This window comes from Balaenoptera physalus (genome assembly GCF_965194825.1).
Source record: "Balaenoptera physalus genome assembly, chromosome: 4".
In the NCBI taxonomy this organism is placed as follows: Eukaryota; Metazoa; Chordata; class Mammalia; order Artiodactyla; family Balaenopteridae; genus Balaenoptera; species Balaenoptera physalus.
Window position 1 is genome coordinate 100,973,526 of NC_138891.1, and position 20,908 is coordinate 100,994,433.

Consider the following 20,908-nt stretch of genomic DNA (forward strand, 5'->3'; position numbering starts at 1 on the left):
TAATATTATGGGATGGTATCAATTGATTCATATTGATGTGGATGGTAATTTTTAAATGTAGGAACTGGTCTGTGCCACAGTCCACACATTCATTACTGTCTTTACCCCTGTTTTACTTATTACCATATGATCTATAAAACAGAATAATCCTTTTGATGGTCACGCTTGTACTTTGGGTAAGATGGCATTCTGTTTGGGTGACAAAAATTTAAAGGACCTACTGTACCTACTAGAACCATATTAAAATCAAAACTGGTAATGACACTGAAATTAATACCAGTTTTAGTAGGGTCTATGTATTGAATGCTTACTCTTTCCCAGTAGCAAATGAAATGATTCACATTTAAAAGTCTCAATCTATTCCTCGTAATAGCTTATGTGGGTGTTATCATTTCTCTCCTAACAGATGAAGAAGTTAAGTCTTAAGGAAATAAAACTAGTTGCCTATGGTCACAAAGCTAACTGGTTTCAAAGCCTGAATTCTAACCCAGGTCTGTCCAAATCCACTATGACTAGATAGAGTATTTATTATTGTGTAAAATATTTTGTTTCACAAATATCAATGTGAATTGACTAAAAAGCCACCAAAAGTTAAAAAAGCAACACAAGAAAAATGAAATAGGCAACAGTCCAGTCACTTTTAACATTCCATCAATATCTAAATATATTTTTATCACAGTTTCTTATTAAGTTGCCAGCTGGAGGTTAAAATCTAAGTGGTAATCATGAAGTAGGTAGGTGTCTCTCAATTAGCTAGCAGCTAATTAACTTGTCTTAAAATGAATTAATACAAGTAGAGTGCACTCAGTAAACTACTATTTGTTAACATTATTTTTGTTTTTTCATAATCCAAGTTAAGTATTAACACCAAAATGTTTTTCTCTACCTTCATTCAAGATTGGGAAAGTAGTTTTAAGGACTACAAATGTGCAATATTTTAGCTTCTAACTCATTTTTGTTTTCCTAATTCATCCAACAAAATGAAATCTTGGCCTTGCAATAAATAAGGGTTCTCTAGCTCCAGAAGAACAGGTTTCCTAATACTGGATACACTACAATCTTGGATGTTAGACATTCCCTCCAGCAATAAAAAAAAAATCTGCAAATCAAGTCAGGCAGCAGAGGCACACAGAAGCTTACATATTTCTTAAATAAAAAGTTGGATTTTCTTTATAATACTGCAATATTTTGATATCTATGGGGTCTAATAAAAACTGTGCTTAAAAATGCAGTTTAAAAACACATACACACCTTTCACAGAAGTATTTATTGGAGTGAACTATCCAAGGAGGAAACCCCACCAAATTCCTGACTGACTACTAAGAAAAGTTGCTAGCTCTACCTTACCCTCTGTGTGGTCCATATTTATTTCCTCTATTAGCGTTTCCTAATAAATCCCTGAAGGAAAATGGGGCTAAACAATGCACTCTGTAAACAGCCACCTCGTATTCTATAGGAAATCTCACAAGGTAACTTCACGTGATTTATCATACAATTACAGGCTTTAAAATCCTCAGAAGAAATGAATGCATCTTTGTTCAGTTTATAGATTTCCTCATTAAGTGCAAGATGAAAAAAGTAGTAGTACAGTATCAGAAGAGAAAAAAGTAAATTTATGAATTGGTAATTATGTTTGTACTTGTAGCCCCAAATTGTAATTGTTTAAGGAATAGGCAAAAATATGGCTGTATTTTTAACTGCACTTGAAAGAGCAAACCTTACATTTCTCCCAAGGGAGTATGACTCAGTCAACACTTTAACAAGGCCAGTGATCAGGGGAAACTTGCTAAGGGTTATATAACATAATCTACCAGAGTTGCAATTCTTAGCTTGAAATTTATATTAGAAAATCTGGCAAGATTTGCCTACAGGCATTATACAGTAGTATTTACCCTTTCATCATTTTAGGATAGAAAGTTAGATATCTGACTTGTACATTTGGCTTTCTGAAGTAATAACATTATATTTACATTTTACATTAATGGAAGAGCAGTTCTTTGAAGGCTGAATGAAGTCTGAATTCATGGCAATATCACACTCAAATAATTGGTGCCTGTTTATGGGATTTTTGTTTGTCTGATTTTCACCAAACTAGATCAGAAATTTAGAGGAACTTTGAATTTGTGTCCTTGTTACTTCCCAGAAAATTTTTTTCTGAAGGAATGAAACTATAATGGAAAAATGCTAATTTTTCATACTCTGAGGCTATCCTGATTCTGGTGGGCACTAACCTAGACACTTTCCTAGAATAGTTTCAAGTATTCTGTCCCACCACCTGCCCCTACTTAAAGGGACATTTGTGATCCTCTTAGAATTTGGTATGGTGGGTTCTATAACCTCTACTCCAAGCTGTATGTTCCAATGTATTATTTCTTCCCTCCAAACAATAATTTTTAAGAGGAGGTAGAAATTTATAGGACTAGTAATTAATCTTTTTAAAATAACCTTATATTTTTATCTTTTCTTAGAAATGCAAAACTTGGTTGTAAATATATAGATTTCCAGATTGTTGAAGAAATTGAATTACTCTTTCACCCTTAAGATTTTTATATACTTTCCTGTAATTTTTTAATATCTCATATTTTCATTGGAAACATCAAATCGCTCATTCCTTCATTACTCTTAGTTGATAATTTCTTATCAGCTTGCATAGCAAAGCCAGACACAATAAAATAATAATAAGCTTATGCAATCATGGAATTTCAGAATTGGAAAATAATCTAGTTTACTCCAACCTCATCAAAAAAGAGATGAAGACATGGAATACATTAAAGTGATGAGGAAGCAATTTAAGAAAAGTCTGACCAGGAATATCAAAGCAACTGGTTATGACTTCAGGATGTGAAATTGAATTAAAATGTTATGAAATTTAGAGCTGACTGAAATATAGCAAGTTGGCAGAAGTGTGATTAATGAGCAGCCTTAGCTAGTACTACAACATCAGGGCTAAGATTGCACTTCTGGTGACTACATACCACCAAAAGAATCCAGGCCCTTTGAGCACAGTGAAGCGGGTATTGTTTTATCCTTGAAAACCAAAACATAAACTTTGATACTCATTATGCTTATAACCTCCATTTCAGTCTATAAATTTAGATATATTCTAAAGTTTTAAATGAAGTATATTGACCTAGTTCTACCAATTTTAGTTTTTCCTCTTTTGGATGTATAAAATCTTTGACATACTAAATCTAGCTTCTGTAATTTTAAACAAATCCATTTTTCAAATCAAACAAAAGGTAGTATGACTCTTATGAAACAGAAGACAATTTAAAGCTAGAGGAGTCAGTAGACATTTGTAATTTTCATATGCGTGCAAACCTTATACTAGATGCATAGTGCAAATAAATATCTTTCAATTTCTTTCCATTCAGACACGTTCAAACCATACAGATGCTGCTGTTGATGAAGTGCTGGCACCCGTCCCAGGTTTGCGACCACGAAAATCTCTGCTCCAGGCACTGTGGGGACCCCCTGGGCTCACTAAACCAGACAGGCTTCTACATAGTGAGGTGTTTGCTACACAACGTGGAAATTGGCAATGAAATCTCTGTAATGAGTGTTTGCATCAGTAAATTCCCTTACCATCCATTTTTTATCAGGTAATGTTGTTTCAATTAGTACCAAATGCTCATATCCAATTTCTCTGTGGTGGACATGGCAACAAATAAGAATTATGAAAAGAAAGGAAAAAAGAGAACACAAAACTTTTATTTAGCAGCTCAGGAATTTGCTGATTCCATTAGAAACAACTCAACTGTATCTGAAACTGACTTGGTCCTTTATTTACTGCATTTTGCTTCGGATTAATATTTTAGGTTCAAATATCACACAAGACATGTAACATCTACAGAGGTTCTAGCCAGTTATAAAGATGGTTCAATATTTAAGTTCACGTGTATGTTTAGAGGGTTGTGGTTATTCTCCCTCTATCCACACCTTTAAAGTGAGGTAATGGAGAAGTGGTGCCTCTAGAGACTTACAGCTTCAAGTGTGGTCCTGGGCGAGGCAGTGCTAGCCTTCCCTGTGAGCTGTTTCAAATGTAAACCCTCATCCCACCTCCTTTAAGCCACCTCCAGTCAACTGAATCAGAACCTGCATTTCAGCAAGTTCCTCCTGTGATCCAGGGAAGCCATATGCCCTTTCCTCAACCACACTTTTCTTAGTTCCTATATGAAAACCATGTTTCAATTTACATGCAAGTTTACATTTTGGTTACAAAATGTACACATTAGATGGTCATTGTGGAAGGAGGATGCAGAGAATAAATGAGAATTGTTTGTGTACCTAAACAGTGGATAGAGGTAAGAGTAGCATTCGTGGAAGCGAACAGAAAATTCTCTTCTGCTTTTGGGCAAACACCTAAGTGAAGGAAATACAACAGAAGAAAATAAGAAATGTGTATTGACAATTTTATAAGGAAGGAGAGAAGGATTTTCTTCTTTTTCAGTTGATTATTTCTACAATAGTTGCTTCATATATTTTTAATCAAATAAAGATGCAGATATACTGCTTATATATTTTAGGAAAAAAGTAGTATTTATTGAATTATTATCTTGGGGGAAAAACTACCCTGAGAAAGTAGAATAAGAGGGGAGAGAAGGAAGAAAGAGACTTATTCTGCAAAGTTTGTTATTAAGAAGTATGAGACTTTTATAAAAGATACCAATGATTCAACCTCCTATCGAAAGAGACTACTTTAAATCATCCCTGAGCGATGAAAATATTTCCCATAATGAAAAGCTTCCCACAAATCTCTCCACCTTTTTTTAAAACAATACAGTGTTTTCATGACATGAAATTACATACTTTATATAAACCTCGTAAATACTCAATTCTATAATTGGTAGAGTAGGTGAAACTATGGTAAGTTAAACAAATTCAGAATTTTATAATTATTGACCATCTGTACATAAGAAATGTTTCCTTTCTTATGATGACATTTCTTAAGCAAAATCTAAAAACTGCTGACTGGTAAAAAAAAAAATTAATGAGAGAATTGTAAGGAAAAGACTTTACCATTCACAGGTCTTTAAATATTGGACGTAAGAATAATGAACTATTATGGAGGATTCATGTTTGCAAAATGAGCTACCGGTTGGTAATTAGTGGAGCTGTACAACACCCTGGTGAGGTAGGTATATTTTATCGCTGCCATTTTATAGATGCAAAATGGGCAGCAGAGAGTAATGAAGGGAACCTAGAAAATCAGCATCAGCAGAAAGCACTGACTTTACTGAGACATCCAATTGTGATGCAAGTAGGTGTTAACAACCACTTATTGCCTGGGTTATTTTGGTGCAGTTACTTAGGTTTCTTGTACCTTAGTTTCTTCATCTGTAAAATGGGAAGGGTAATAGTACTTATTACAAAGCGTTGCTATTGGAATTGAATTGCTTAATACATAAAAAACACTTTTAAAAGTATCTGGCATATAATTGGCCAACTATCGTTGCCTATGAATTATGAGCTATGTGCCTTTCTGAGTGCTAAGGATATGAATGTGGACAAAAGAAATCCCTGCCTTCGTGTGCTTACATTCTATTTATTAACAGAGCATTGTCTCAGCTGATGGATATCAGTGTGTGTCCTTCTTATGAACAGGTAGAAACAGGAAGTCCTGGGGGCTTTCTTTCTTTTTTTCTTAATTGTTAGGGGTAATTTCACAGTGGTTGGTAAGTTGTTTCAATTTCCTCTGAATGAGTTCTGAACAAAGAGAGGATTTTATTAATTTCTTTAGAATTTGACTGAAAGCAAACAGTGGTGTTAGGCACTGACTTGAGGTTGGGTGACAAAGACAAACAAGAAATGATCTCCTTTATTCAGGGCCTTACAAACTAGTGAGGGAGTCAGATACACACATAAATGACGCTAATCAAGACTGTCTTTGATAAATATAACAAAAGAACAAAGAAGCAAGAGAAAGAAAAGTGCTATGGGCAGAGAAACAAAGGAGAAGAAAAATTAAAAATGTGAAAACAAAGGGTAAAGAAAGGAGGTAGGAGCAGAGCTAAGGGAATGGTGTATTTGATGTTCAATGAGAGTTTTGATATTTAGTGACTGCAAGAGGGTCTGCAACATGTCGAAGGTGGAGACTGAGGGGTTGGGGACAGATGATGTCTTACTGACTTATTGAAATAACTTTCTAAGCCCAAGATGGAACCGCTCCCGTCCGGAGTGCCAAGTCAGCAAACCAAAACTTTGATAATTTTGTGTCTCTGTAAAAGCTCTGCTGGATCAAAAACTCAGTATATCCACAGATAGCCAATAAGCACATGAAAAGGTGCTCATCATTGCTAATTATTAGAGAAATGCAAATCAAAACTACAATGAGGCACCACCTCACACCAGTCAGAATGGCCATCATTAAAAAGTCTACAAATAACAAATGCTGGAGAGGGTGTGAAAAAATGGAACCCTCCTACACTGTTGGTGGGAATGGAAGCTGGTGCAGCCACTATGGAAATCAGTATGGAGGCTCCTCAGAAAACTAAAAATAGAATTACCATGTGATCCAGCAATCCCATTCCTGGGTATATATCCAGAGAAAACTATAATTCAAAAAGATACATGCACCCCTATGTTCATAGCAGCACTATTCACAATAGCCAAAACATGGAAACAACCTAAATGTCCATTGACAGATGAATGGATAAAGAAGATGTGGTACATATATACAGTGGAATATTACTTAGCCATAAAAAGAACGAAATAATGCCATTGTAGCAACATGGATGCAACTAGAGATTACCATACTAAGTGAAGTAAGTCAGAAAGAGAAAGACAAATACCATATGATGTCACTTACATATGGAATCTAAACTATGACACAAATGTCACATTTCTGCTCTCTATGAAGCAGAAACAGACTCACAGACATAGAGAACAGATTTGTGGTTGCCAAGTGGGGCTGGTGGGGGAGGGACAGACTGGGAGTTTGGGGTTAGTAGATGCAAACTACTACATATAGAATGGATGGACAACAAGGTCCTACTGTAAAGCACAGGGAACTATATTAAGTGTCCTGGGATAAACCATAACAGAAAACAATACAAAAAAGATTGTATATATATGTACAAATCACTTTGCTGTACAGCAGAATTAACACAACATTGTAAGTCAACTATACTTCAATTAAAAAAAAACACTCAGTATATCCAGTTACCCAGTCCCCAAACGGCAAGCCAGCTCTGGGCTCTATACTTCTTCCCTTGTTCATTCTCACCCTAAACAAGGTTGACTGTGTGGCTCTAGCCAATCAGATATTTTCTCTTTTTCTCTCCCTTGTTCTTTATTCCTTGTGCTGTAAAAGCCCCCTGCCTTCCGGCCCATTTGGCACTTCCTTGAAAGGAGACCATCCACTTCATGAAGTGTTATATAAAGTGTGTATCACCTAAATTGTCTTCATGGTTTTTAACAGTTCCCTCATTATGAGGAGGCTCTACTTTGAAGAAAAGCATTCTTAGTAAGTAAATACAAAATATAAACTTTTTTGGTACCATGCGTGACTTTCTTCATTATTTTAAGTGACTTTTCATATTCAAACTATATTCATGTGAGTTTAAAAAAATAGAACACTTTTTGAGTATGAAAAGAGAAAAGTAACCAAGAATTGGGGGAGTATAATTAACTGAATAGAGAATATCTAATTAATTATAACCCACAAGCAATTTATTTTCTTCTCCATAGCCCTCTCATCACACACACACACACACACACACACACACACACACACACACAGAAACAAAAGGCAATCATAGCAGCGTTTTAAATTTTATATATAATTACGATGTGAAGATTATTCCCTGTGGTGATGTATTTTTTAAAATGTGTGTATGTATTTAATTTTAGTATATATAAGTTCTTTGAAAGACAGTATAACATATCTATATAACTGTACAAACACAAACATAGTAGCATTTGGAAACAGATAAAAATGGAAGAGATTATCTTTCTGGACCCTTATTTTACAGATGAGAAAACACGCCTAAGAAAGTTAAAGTCTGAGCCAAACTCAAATTTTTGAACATTTATGCCAGCGCCTTTTTCTAAGCAAAGGTCACTGGTAACAACAGTATGTGTTTGACCTCAGATATTTGTAGACACTTCACATTCTAAGCAGCTTAACTTCTCTCCTGATTTACAGAATAATGCTCCTAACACAATAATTTAATAAAACAGCATGAATTCCTCAGAGAATGGAGGAATATTGATCATTTGTGTATTAATTAAGTTTAGCAATATACTATATCTTTGATTGAAAGGAAATGTAAAGTTTAAATGCCATAAATTAAAGACTGAGGCACCAATATTAAAGACTGAGGAGACTATGGATATCATAATGAGCCGAGGAGTAAAATTCTCTCATAGCTCTCTGAGCATTGAGGTGCCTTAGTTATTAGTTGGTGTGCCATGAGATCTACCTGGATCACCTTTACCTGTTCCTGCTCCCATCCCCTAGCTTCTATGTGTTTTGCATTTAAAGGCTTGTACCTGCCATCTACTTTAGACACCTAAACTTGGGCAACTGGAGCCACAGTGGAGAACCAGATGAGCCTATGACTTTTTCCTGAAAACCACATGTATATGTCCATTCCGGCCTGTGGTCAATGACTGACTGGAGCCTGAGTATGGAAGCTCAGCTTCTTTGTCTCCATACGATGAGCTCTGAGACGTAATTTAGACTCCAGAGCTCCCCTGCTCACTCTGAGTTTGATTTGCATCTTCCTTCATAGTCCTGCCTCACCATTGTCTTACCAGTTCTCCTGGGAGCGTTCTTCATTAATCACTTACACACAGATTCCCATCTCAGGGTCTGCCTTTGGGCAACTTGATCTAGGACAGCTACCAAAGCTATTGAGGATCTATCCATTCATCCATCCACCCATATTTATCTATATTTGCTACCTCGCTCTCTCTCTTACCTCCATCTATGTACTTCCACCCCTCATCCCATTCTAACCCAACAGGTAACACCTAAAACAGCATATTTCCATTCCATATTCTGTACGTTAATATAACCACACAAAAATATACAGAGATGGGGGAATGTTTGTGTTCCCAAAATAGGATCATTTGTACATGTACTGCTTTGTATTTTGCTTTTCTTACTGAACTATATTTAGATTCCTAATAAAGAAATTAGCACTTTTAACTAAGAGTTCTATTGTAGGTTGCCCTAGTTATAAGCTTTATAAAAATAATTCTTGGGAGGAGAAACTGCATTATAGATATAGATATATAAAAGGTACAGTAAGAATCTGAAGTCATAGTTGGGAAAAGTTTTAATGCTGTCAGTCATTTTATGCTTTCTCTGAGAGGTTTGATTTTCTAACATCTTGATTGATTGCCTACACATTATGTATTTATGTATGAAGATATCATAATTTTTATTTAGTTTGTACATAATTCCCATGCTATTGTGCTCTGATTCTATATTGTACTATATAATATGCCAAATATTTCCCTAATGCTTTCTTAAATGATATTTCATACTGACTTCATACACTCTTCACCTTCAGGTCTGTTCATAATTAATCTTTACCATCCACTAGAAGAGTTGATATCTTTATTTCCATTTTATAAATGTGAAGTCTGAGACATAGGGAGATTAATAGACTTCTTCCTGACCACAAGCATAATGAGAGTCAGAGTCAGTACCTGAATTCGGAATCCTTGGCTTCCAACTCCATGTTTAATCCATTAGCACTGGATCACTGCCATTTTCTTACAAAATAAACTCCTTCATAACATTATTTATTCTATCATTCAAACATGGATATTATGTCAATGACCATCTTTCAGAATATTATTAATTTATAAAGTTTTGACTGGATGAATGTGGTTCTCTTTTTATGGAATCAGTATAATTTTTCTTTAATTGGAAATATTGCAAGTTATTTTCATCTTCAAACATACGAAGTTAAAATGACAATAGAATAAGAGTGATTTTCTGCGTATGAAATATAACCTTTATAAAACACAGAGAAATATTTTTATTCTGAAAAGTTGCTTAAAAATATGTGTGCATTGCTTTTTAAATACTCTGAACTTTTGTGTACATGAAGATATATTTAAACGAGTGGATGGAAAATACGTATATTTTTGTGACAGGATGCTACGGGTTGTAACATTTGAAAGAACAGCCCAACAGGATTTCTGAGCACATGCTGGTAGACCAAAGTGCAGAATCTATAATCCAATTAAACTGAGTCAATTCCTCCTTTCTTAGACTACGGATTTATCCATGTTAGTTAATAATAATGATAGTTTTCATTGACTACATAATTCTGAAATTACTAGATACAGCCGTGCTACTGAGTTACTTCTCCCCTTTTCAAACTTACATTTGCTCAGAAGCAGCAGAATAGAAAAATAAAGACTTCTATTTCTCTTCTTGCCCTATGTTTCTCCATAGGAAACCTAAATTCATTTGTGATGTTCCTTTGCTTCTAGTAAGTTACAGAAACACAAGTTATTTCTTATTTTAATATACCACTGGGAATTATACATAATTTTTACATTATAATTTTTTTAATGTAATGCTCACTTTATCAATACTCCAGGGTAGTATCAGCCCAATGGGACATATTATCAGAATTGACTATATGTTCTGTTATAATATCTATAGGACAGTATCACAATGGTGAGGGATGGAGGGAAAAGCATAAAGAAAGAATGTATGTGAATACCATAAAACTAAGGAAGTATATAATTTGGGACAATATAGTAACTGAGAACAATTTTAAATGACAGAAATGGAAATTAAGGTTAGAAGTTGATTTATTAACCATATTTATCTTGCTAACTTATAAAATAAATCAGCTGACCTGAATGTAAAGAAAATTTTTAATTCATCAGCTATTTCCATTTAAACCTTAAATCATACTTTCCAAATTTTAGCGGACTGTAACGTTAAACTCATTGGCAAAGGATATGGCCTACACGAAATTGCTTTAGATTATGGTAATGCCATTTTACTATTTCTTCCCAAGTGAGTTTTAGAAACAATGTTATGTCAATTAAACTGTAAGTTGAAGGAGTTACAACTTCTTACTCTATTGTAAAACTCCCTAGAGTAAGTGAAGGTAGAGATGAACGTCTTGTGTCTTCTACTTTAATCTGACATAAAACAAGACAAATTAATTAAGAAATTATAAGCACAAGAGTATATTGGAGAGTATTCAAAGACATAGTAGGTATGAAGTTAGGCCGAAAAAGAATAGGTTTTAAAGTAAAATAATATTGTATAACAACATGTTTAGTATATACATATATGCATATATATGTATATGTAGATTTTTAGGAAGCTCCAAATAAGACCTACTTTCTCATAGTACTTGATCTCGTAGTCCAGTATGGGTCCATTGGAAAAAGCAGGTGCTTGCCATGATATGGCAATGCTATTTTGGGATGCCCAGTCCTTCCTTACCATACCTATCAGGGAAGGTGCTGAAAGGAAAGAAAATAACTGAGAATTAATTGGCAGGAATCATTCTCCATAATCCTTTCTTTAATATTTTGTCTTCTAAGGAAAACACGATTCTTGTTGAAGAGGACATTAGTTATTGATGTCAGAGTAATACGATAGGATCTCCTATATTCAATCCAAATAAAATATTAAAATATATTTAGAAACATTATTAAGGAACATAGGAAAGACTCAGATAGTCCACGAATAAGGACCAGAACTCATCATCTCTGGTTTTGTTAGAGGACAACAATTTTTCTTAAACTGGCTTTGGTTTTGGGCTACAACTTGAAGTACAATAGACTTGACTTCTATATTTAATCAAATCTAAGTCTGCTATAGAAAATCCTCTGCAATTACAAGATCATTTATAGACTTTCCTTCAAGACTTGGTACTTTATAAAGTCTTAGTACTTTATAGAAGTTTATATCACAAACTTCTTAACTACAGTAAATTTTTGCTTATCAATGTGAGGATTATTTCTTTTGCATGGTTTCTATGACATTTGAATAAAACCGAAATATTTAATTTCTGAAGTTCATTTTCACAATCATGTCTATCTTCTTTTTCTATATAACATTGTTTTAACAATCCAATCCTAACCGAAAGTAATCTTGTGTTAAACTTCAAAATTTACCTAGAATGTATATACTGCAGGTTCTTTTATCTAACAAAATACTTCTCATTTTTAAATATTCCAATTACTCATAAAAGGAGTTTTTTACATAGAAATTAAAACTTACTCTTAAAAAATACAAATTAAATATACTGAGATACCATTTCTCATCTATTAGATTGGCAAAAAATCCAAAAATTTGACACCAGGCTCTGTTGGCTAGGCTATGGGAAAAAGCACTTTAATACATTGTTGGTGTAAAGGCAAAATGGCACAATCCTTATAAAGGGAAATTTAACAATTTAAGGCAAATTATATATTCATTTATGCTTTGGCTTTTGGAACGCTATCTGAAAGAAACACTGCAGAAATACAAAGTGACATATTTATAAGACTACTCACTGAGATTTATTTGTAAAGATTGGAAACAATTTAAATGCCCATCAATAAGGGACTGATTGAAAAAACTACGCTACATCCACCAGAGAATTATGAAATTGTAAAAAGGAATTGTGACCATATATAAATACTAGAATGGAGTTATTTCAGGATATATTTTTAAGTGAAGAAAGTGAGATGGAGAAAAATGTATAAAAAACAATGTAAGGATAAGCCTAGAATAAAAACGAATAATAATGGTTACCCTTAGAGGGTGGGAGGCAATAGGATGGACACTACAGGGTGAGAAGCAAAACATCTCTGAATATATCTTCCCCAAAGGTTTACTTTGGAACCCTGTAAATATTTTAAATAATTAAAAAACAAATTAACGTTTAAAAGAGCAATCTCAAAAAATCAGTAGAAAGAAACCTGTGTACTTAATTGAAAGCATAGCCTTCAAGAGGAACTATTTAAAATGACATTAAAACCCAGTAACTTTGGGCTTCCCTGGTGGCGCAGTGGTTGAGAATCTGCCTGCTAATGCTAGGGGACACGGGTTCGAGCCCTGATCTGGGAAGATCCCACATGCCGCGGAGCAACTAGGCCCGTGAGCCGCAACTACTGAGCCTGCGCGTCTGGAGCCTGTGCTCCGCAACAAAAGAGGCCGCAATAGTGAGAGGCCCGCGCACCGCGATGAAGAGTGGCCCCCGCTCGCCGCAACTAGAGAAAGCCCTCACAGAAACGAAGCCCCATACAGTCAAAAATAAATAAACAAATAAATAAATAATTAAAAAAAAAAACCCACAGTAACTTAACGTACATACCAATAGAACATATTTTAAGTACTAAAAAAAACTGCAAAAATTATTAAACTGTTTTTAGTAATGATATTGTTAGTGTTACTACTGGTATTGTAATTCTGAATGTGTGTGTGTGTGTGTGTGTGTGTGTATTGAGGGATAAATCAAATGAGTAATTTTGTTGGTGTTATTGAGAACTAGGATTTTTTTCCTGTGGGAAAAAGGAGATACAGATGCCAGACCAATGAAGGTAAGTAAATACCCTATACTAGTAAACTAGAATTAGAAGTATCATTATGAACTCATGATATCTTTCCAGTTCATTTTCAGAAATTCATTCAAATGTACCAATTGCAATTGAAAACAGGATTTGAAAAAATTGATTCTCTATGATCAAGATGAAAATTCTTTAAATTTATAAGAAAGACTCAAGTATTAAATGTGGTAATTTACTTCCCAATGTTGCCTTTGTATCTTAAGGATAAACTATTCAGTACTTTCTTAAATTTGTGAGAATGACAAGTTTGGTTCTCCTAAGGAATTAAGTACTTTAGAAAGTATATTTAAAACTCTTTCCAGCTGTTCATTGACAGCATTATTGCTGGATTAAGATATATTCTTAAAATGAGCGATAATTATAGAAATTTATAAGAAATAGAAGTTTGTGCCATAAGCTAAAATAGAAATGGGTAATATGGTAAATAAGAAAGTGTTCCGATAATTCACTATTTAGACTGAGTCATATTCAGTGCTAATAAGTTACCATTAGTAAATTTATCCCTGTTGAAAAATGCATTAATGTTCTTGAATTATAGTATAATAATGTATTAAATGGTGCTTTATGGAAAAATTATAACTTTAAAGTGAATAAAACAAATTAGAAGTTGATTAAAGTACATCAGTTTCTTACAACTTTTGAAAATGTCCTTTTCATGTATACAATCTTATAGTTTATTTTTCAGTTTAATGTACAATATCACAAAGCAATATTACCAGTGTATTACTTTTTGCCTCATAATTATTTAGCACTCAAGGTCAAATGATATAATCCCTGCAAAACTTATAAGAAATTCAGTTAGGCCAGTAGCATTTTAGAATGACTACTGGTTAAAATCTAGGTACTATCTTTTCTATTTCCATTTCTCCAATGGTTAATTAATTGTACAGACACATCACCTAAATTATATGAATCCTCTTCTATACTTTTATAAAAGAGAAATAAAGAATCTATTCCCTAACTACATAGATTCTTCACTTACACATGGACTTCAGGGCCTAAGATCTATGTAAATACTAAAATTTCTTCACTTTTGCACATTCCTTTCATATGTAAACATCCACGTTTTACATAGTTGTTAAATATACTTAATTCTAGATAATTCTATTTTAAACCATATATTCTTATCCCTATTCCATACTTTAATATAGTTTCTATAATTTTTACTTCAATGGCTAAAATATTCAATTATGCTGATACTTTATCAAGTCACTCCTCTAATGTTGGATATTGAAGTTTCCAATATTGTCCTGTTAGAGTTCTGACATGTTATGCACAAATTTTTGTGCATAAATTTTGATTTTGTTAAATTATTTTATAGAGAAAATTGCTTTATATAATTTGGATTTTGTGTCATACTATTATTACCATATTGCTTTTGAAAAAAGCTGTATCAATAAACACTAAGCATGCATTTTAAACACTTAATGAGTTTGAAAGCAGAGGATGTGGGAAACAATTAATAGGTCAATAAAACCCAAATGCTGCATTTTATATTTTCAGAGAAGAACAACACTATACAGAATTTCATTTTAAAATAAGGTTTCAATGCATGAAACCTAAAGCATTTGTTTTGAATATATTTAATGAATTTGTCTTAATAATTCAAGTTTACATAGCATCTGAATTTGCCATATTGTGACAACACTGTAGCGCCAACTGATATAAAGCAGAAAATACGTTTATTCCTTCACATGAGAAAAACTGATTTTAGGACACAAAAGGGCAACTAATTGATCTTTACTTATGATTCTAAAAAGTCAGAGAAGGAGAGAAATAGTCAAGGAAGTAATATCTTCTGGAGTTTGTCAGATCAGAGGCCAACTGAAAGACCTGATGACTCAAGCAATGTTTCCTGAGTAAGAATTATGTGTTCAGTATAGCCTTCAGCAGAATTGTATTTCTGATATACATTCTTTCTTAAACTTTCAAAAATCTTAGCTTTGACCTTCAAAATAAATGACTGTTGAACAGATTACTACATTCTTAAAAATGGTTTTAATACAAACCTTTTTGATTACTACATTTTCTGAATCTCAAATAGTTTACCAAAAACTATGTAACAAAAATTGAAAATAAAAGTACGAAGTGGAGTTAGTTAGCAAAAGAGATCTTATTCACACTTTGAAAAGCTTTGTTTTCTTATGCTTATGTGGAGATATCTGAAGAAACAGTGAATTGTTCTAGTTAGTTAATTATTTTGCTCCTAGTTAAGAATTAATCAATTTTTATTAAACGTTTACTTTATACCATGTATGTTATCTTATTTCATTCTCATAAATCTATGGGAAGGAGACTGTCTCCACTTTAAAGATGAAGACACTGAGGTTCAGAGAAGTGAGCAATTGTTTAATGACAACACGTGAAGGCCAATTTTGACATTAACTCAAAATGTCAAGGTTATTTCTTGAAAATTTAAAATATCAAACACTAACACTACAGTTCAAAATCACACTGTGGATTATCACAAATATGTCTTATTTTGAGCACGTAATCAAGACTTATGCCATGGGTCATGAGATGATGTGTTTTCCTAAAGATCTATCAAATATTGCTAATTCTCAGTCATCTACTAAGCATAGTAGGCATATGAAGGTTTATAAATCGGGATAGCCTGTGTGCATGAGTGTGTGTGTGTTTAGATGAGAAAGAGAGAAACTGGGGGAAGGGGAGAGAGAGTGAGAGCGAGCGAGCGCACACTCTTATGCACATGTGTTCGTGACAATGAAAATCTTAATAGTGAATGTTAAGTAACAGAATCGCAATATTAGGACAGATCTTACAAGCCATTTAATACATTTCTTTTCAGCAATGCAGAAAACCCTTAAATGTACCGCTGATAGCTGGGTATCCACTTCTTAATTCAGCAGTTGCACTAAAGAGTATACTTCTTCACAAAGCTATCCATTCTATTTTTTTTTTAACATCTTTATTGGAGTATAATTCCTTTACAATGGTGCATTAGTTTCCGCTTTATAACAAAGTGAATCAGCTATACATATACATATATCCCCATATCTCCTCCCTCTTGCATCTCCCTTCCACCCTCCCTATCCCACCCCTCTAGATGATCACAGAGCACAAAGCTGATCTCCCAGTGCGGCTGCTTCCCAACAGCTATCTATTTTACATTTGGTAGTGTATATATGTCCATGCCACTCTCTCACTTCGTCCCAGCTTACCCTTCCCCCTCCCCGTGTCCTCAAGTCCATTCTCTACATCTGCGTCTTTATTCCTAGCCTGCCCCTAGGTTCTTCAGAACCACTTTTGTTTTTTGTTTTTTTTTAGATTCCATACATATGTGTTAGTATATGGTATTTCTCTTTCTGACTTACTTCACTCTGTAGTTCAGACTCTAGGTCCATCCACCAATCTACAAATAACTCAATTTCATTTCTTTTTATGGCTAATATTCCATTGTATATATGTGCCACATCTTCTTTATCCATTCATCTGTTGATGGACACTGAGGTTGCTTCCATGTCCTGGCTATTGTAAATAGAGCTGCAATGAACATTTTGGTACATGACTCTTTTTGAATTATGGTTTGCTCAGGGTATATGCCCAGTAGTGGGATTGCTCGGTCATATGGTAGTTCTATTTTTAGTTTTTTAAGGAACCTCCATACTGTTCTCCGTATTGGCTGTATCAATTTACATTCCCACCAACAGTGCAGGTGGGTTCCCTTTTCTCCACACCCCCTCCAGCATTTATTGTTTGTAGATTTTTGATAAAGGCCATTCTGACTGGTGTGAGGTGATACCTCATTGTAGTTTTGATTTGCATTACTCTAATGATTAGTGATGTTGAGCATCCTTTCATGTGTTTGTTGGCAATCTGTATATCTTCTTTGGAGAAATGTCTATTTAGGTCTTCTGCCCATTTTTGATTGGGTTGTTTGTTTCTTTGATATTGAGCTGCATGAGCTGCTTGTAAACTTTGGAGATTAATCCTTTGTCAGTTGCTTCATTTGCAAATATTTTCTCCCATTCTGAGGGTTGTCTTTTTGTCTTGTTTATGGTATCCTTTGCTGAGCAAAAGCTTCTAAGTAGGTCCCATTTGTTTATTTTTGTTTTTATTTCCATTTCTCTAGGAGGTGGGTCAAAAAGCATCTTGCTGTGATTTATGTCATGGAGTGTTCTGCGAATGTTTTCCTCTAAGAGTTTTATAGTGTCTGGCCTTACATTTAGGTCTTTAATCCATTTTGAGTTTATTTTTGTGTATGGTGTTAGGGAGTATTCTAATTTCATTCTTTTACATGTAGCTGTCCAGTTTTCCCAGCACCACTTATTTTTTTTTTTAATAGATATGAAGTAGTCTACTCCCATCCAGCTGTCATTTTTTTTTTAAATTTTATTTATTTATTTATTTATTTATTTATTTTATATTTATGGCTGTGTTGGGTCTTCGTTTCTGTGCGAGGGTTTTCTCCAGTTGTGGCAAGTGGGGGCCACTCTTCATCGCGGTGCGCGGGCCTCTCACTATCGCAGCCTCTCTTGTTGCGGAGCACAGGCTCCAGATGCGCAGGCTCAGTAATTGTGGCTCACGGGCCTAGTTGCTCCGCGGCATGTGGGATCTTCCCAGACCAGGGCTCGAACCCGTGTCCCCTGTGCTGGCAGGCAGATTCTCAACCATTGCACCACCAGGGAAGCCCCCCAGCACCACTTATTGAAGAGGCTGTCTTTTCTCCATTGTATATTCTTGCCTCCTTTATCAAAAATAAGGTGACCATATGTGTGTGGGTTTATCTCTGGACTTTCTATCCTATTCAGATGATCTATATTTCTGTTTTTGTGCCAGTACCATACTGTCTTGATTACTGTAGCTCTGTAGTATAGTCTGAAATCAGGGAGCCTGATTCCTCCAACTCCATTTTTATTTCTCAAGATTGCTTTGGCTATTTGGGGTCTTTTGTGTTTTCATACTAATTGTGAAATTTTTTGTTCTAGTTCTGTGAAAAATGCCATTGGTAGTTTGCTAGGGATTGCATTGAATCTGTAGATTGCTTTGGGTAGTATAGTCATTTTCACAGTGTTGATTCTTCCAATCCAGGAACATGGTATATCTCTCCATCTGTTGGTATCATCTTTAATTTCTTTCATCAGCGTCTTATAGTTTTCTGCATACAGGTCTTTTGCCTCCTTAGGTAGGTTTATTCCTAGTTATTTTATTCTTTTTGTTGCAGTGGTAAATGGAAGTGTTTCCTTAATTTCTCTTTCAGATTTTTCATCATTAGTGTATAGGAATGCAAGAGATTTCTGTGCATTAATTTTGTATCCTGCTACTTTACCAAATTCATTGATTAGCTCTAGTAGTTTTCCGGTAGCATCTTTAGGATTCTCTATGTATAGTATCATGTCATCTGCAAACAGCGACAGCTTTACTTCTTCTTTTCTGATATGGATTCCTTTTATTACTTTTTCTTCTGTGATTGTTGGGGCTAAAATTTCCCAAACTATGTTGAATAATAGTGGTGAGAGTGGACAGCCTTGTCTTGTTCCTGATCTTAGAGGAAATGGTTTCAGTTTTTCACCATTGAGAACGATGTTGGCTGTGGGTTTGTCATATATGCCCTTCATTATGTTGAGGTAAGTTCCCTCTATGCCTACTTTCTGGAGGGTTTTTATCATAAATGGGTGTTGAACTTTGTTGAAAGCTTTTTCTGCATCTATTGTTAGGATCATATGGTTTTTCTCCTTCAATTTGTTAATATGGTGTATCACATTGATTAATTTGCATACACTGAAGAATCCTTGCATTCCTGGGATAAACCCCACTTGATCATGTTGTATGATCCTTTTAATGTGCTATTGGATTCTGTTTGCTAGTATTTTGCTGAGGATTTTTGCATCTATGTTCATCAGTGATATTGGCCCGTCGTTTTCTTTCTTTGTGACATCTTTGCCTGGTTTTGGTATCAGAGTGACGGTGGCCTTATAGAATGAAGTTGGGAGTGTTTCTCCCTCTGCTGTATTTTGGAAGAGTTTGAGAAGGATAGGAGTTAGCTCTTCTCTAAATGTTTGATAGAATTCGCCTGTGAAACCATCTGGTCCTGGGCTTTTGTTTGCTGGAAAATTTTTAATCACAGTCTCAATTTCAGTGCTTGTGATTGTTCTGTTTATATTTTCTATTTCTTCCTGGATCAGCCTTGGAAGGTTGTGCTTTTCTAACAACTTGCCCATTTCTTCCAGGTTGTCCATTTTATTGGCATATAGTTGCTTGCAGTAATCTCTCATGGTCCTTTGTATTTCTGCAGTGTCAGTTGTTACTTCTCCTTTTTCATTTCTAATTCCATTGATCTGAGTCTTCTCTCTTTTTTTTCTTGATGAGTCTGGCTAATGGTTTATCAATTTTCTTATCTTCTCAGAGAACCAGCTTTTAGTTTTATTGATCTTTGCTATTGTTTCCTTCATTTCCTTTTCATTTATTTCTGATCTGATACTTATGATATCTTTCCTTCTGCTAACTTTGGGGTTTTTTTGTTCTTCTTTCTCTAATTGCTTTAGGTGTAAGGTTAGGTTGTTTATTTGAGTTGTTTCTTCTTTCTTGATGTAGGATTCTATTGGTATAAACGTCCTTCTTAGAACTGCTTTAGCTGCATCCCATAGGTTTTGGGTCATCGTGTTTCCATTGTCATTTGTGTCTAGGTATTTTTTTATTTCCTCTTTAATTTCTTCAGTGATCTCTTGGTTATTTAGTAGTGTATTGTTTAGCCTCCATGTGGTTGTATTTTTTACAGTTCTTTTCCTGTAATTGATATCTAGTCTCATAGTGGTTGGAAAAGATACTTGATACAATTTCAATTTTCTTAAATTTACCAAGGCTTGATTTGTGACCCAAGATATGATCTATCCTGGAGAATGTTCCATGAGCACTTGAGAAGAAAGTGTATTCTGTTGTTTTTGGATGGAATGTCCTATAAATATTAATTAAGTCCATCTTGTTTAATGTATCATTTAAAGCTTGTGTTCCCTTATTTATTTTCATTTTGAATGATCTGTCCATTGGTGAAAGTGGGGTGTTAAAATCCCCTACTATGATTGTGTTACTGTCGATTTCTCCTTTTATGGCTGTTAGTATTTGCCTTATGTATTGAGGTGCTCCTGTGTTGGGTCCATAAATATTTACAATTGTTATATCTTCTTCTTGGATTGATCCCTTGATCATTATGTAGTGTCCTTCTTTATCTCTTGTAATAGTCTTTATTTTAAAGTCTATTTTGTCTGATATGAGGACTGCTACTCCAGCTTTCTTTTCATTTCCATTTGCATGGAATATCTTTTTCCATCCCCTCACTTTCAGTCTATATGTGTCCTTACATCTGAAGTTGGTCTCTTGTAGACAGCATATATATGGGTCTTGT

The 20,908-nt window shown here is 34.4% G+C and overlaps 1 protein-coding gene and 1 long non-coding RNA gene across 2 annotated transcripts in view; one reads left to right on the forward strand and one right to left on the reverse strand.

The window, feature by feature from the left end:
- LOC309660153 overlaps positions 1-20,908 on the forward strand; it is a 639,313-nt gene that overhangs the window by 435,009 nt on the left and 183,396 nt on the right. The window lies entirely within an intron of this gene.
- The window catches only part of EPHA6 (EPH receptor A6), an 870,129-nt gene that overhangs the window by 331,235 nt on the left and 517,986 nt on the right, over positions 1-20,908 (reverse strand). Inside the window, exon 6 of the mRNA XM_082460667.1 lies at positions 11,327-11,451. Coding sequence (XP_082316793.1) covers positions 11,327-11,451 — 125 coding nt within the window. The remainder of the gene's footprint in view (positions 1-11,326; positions 11,452-20,908) is intronic.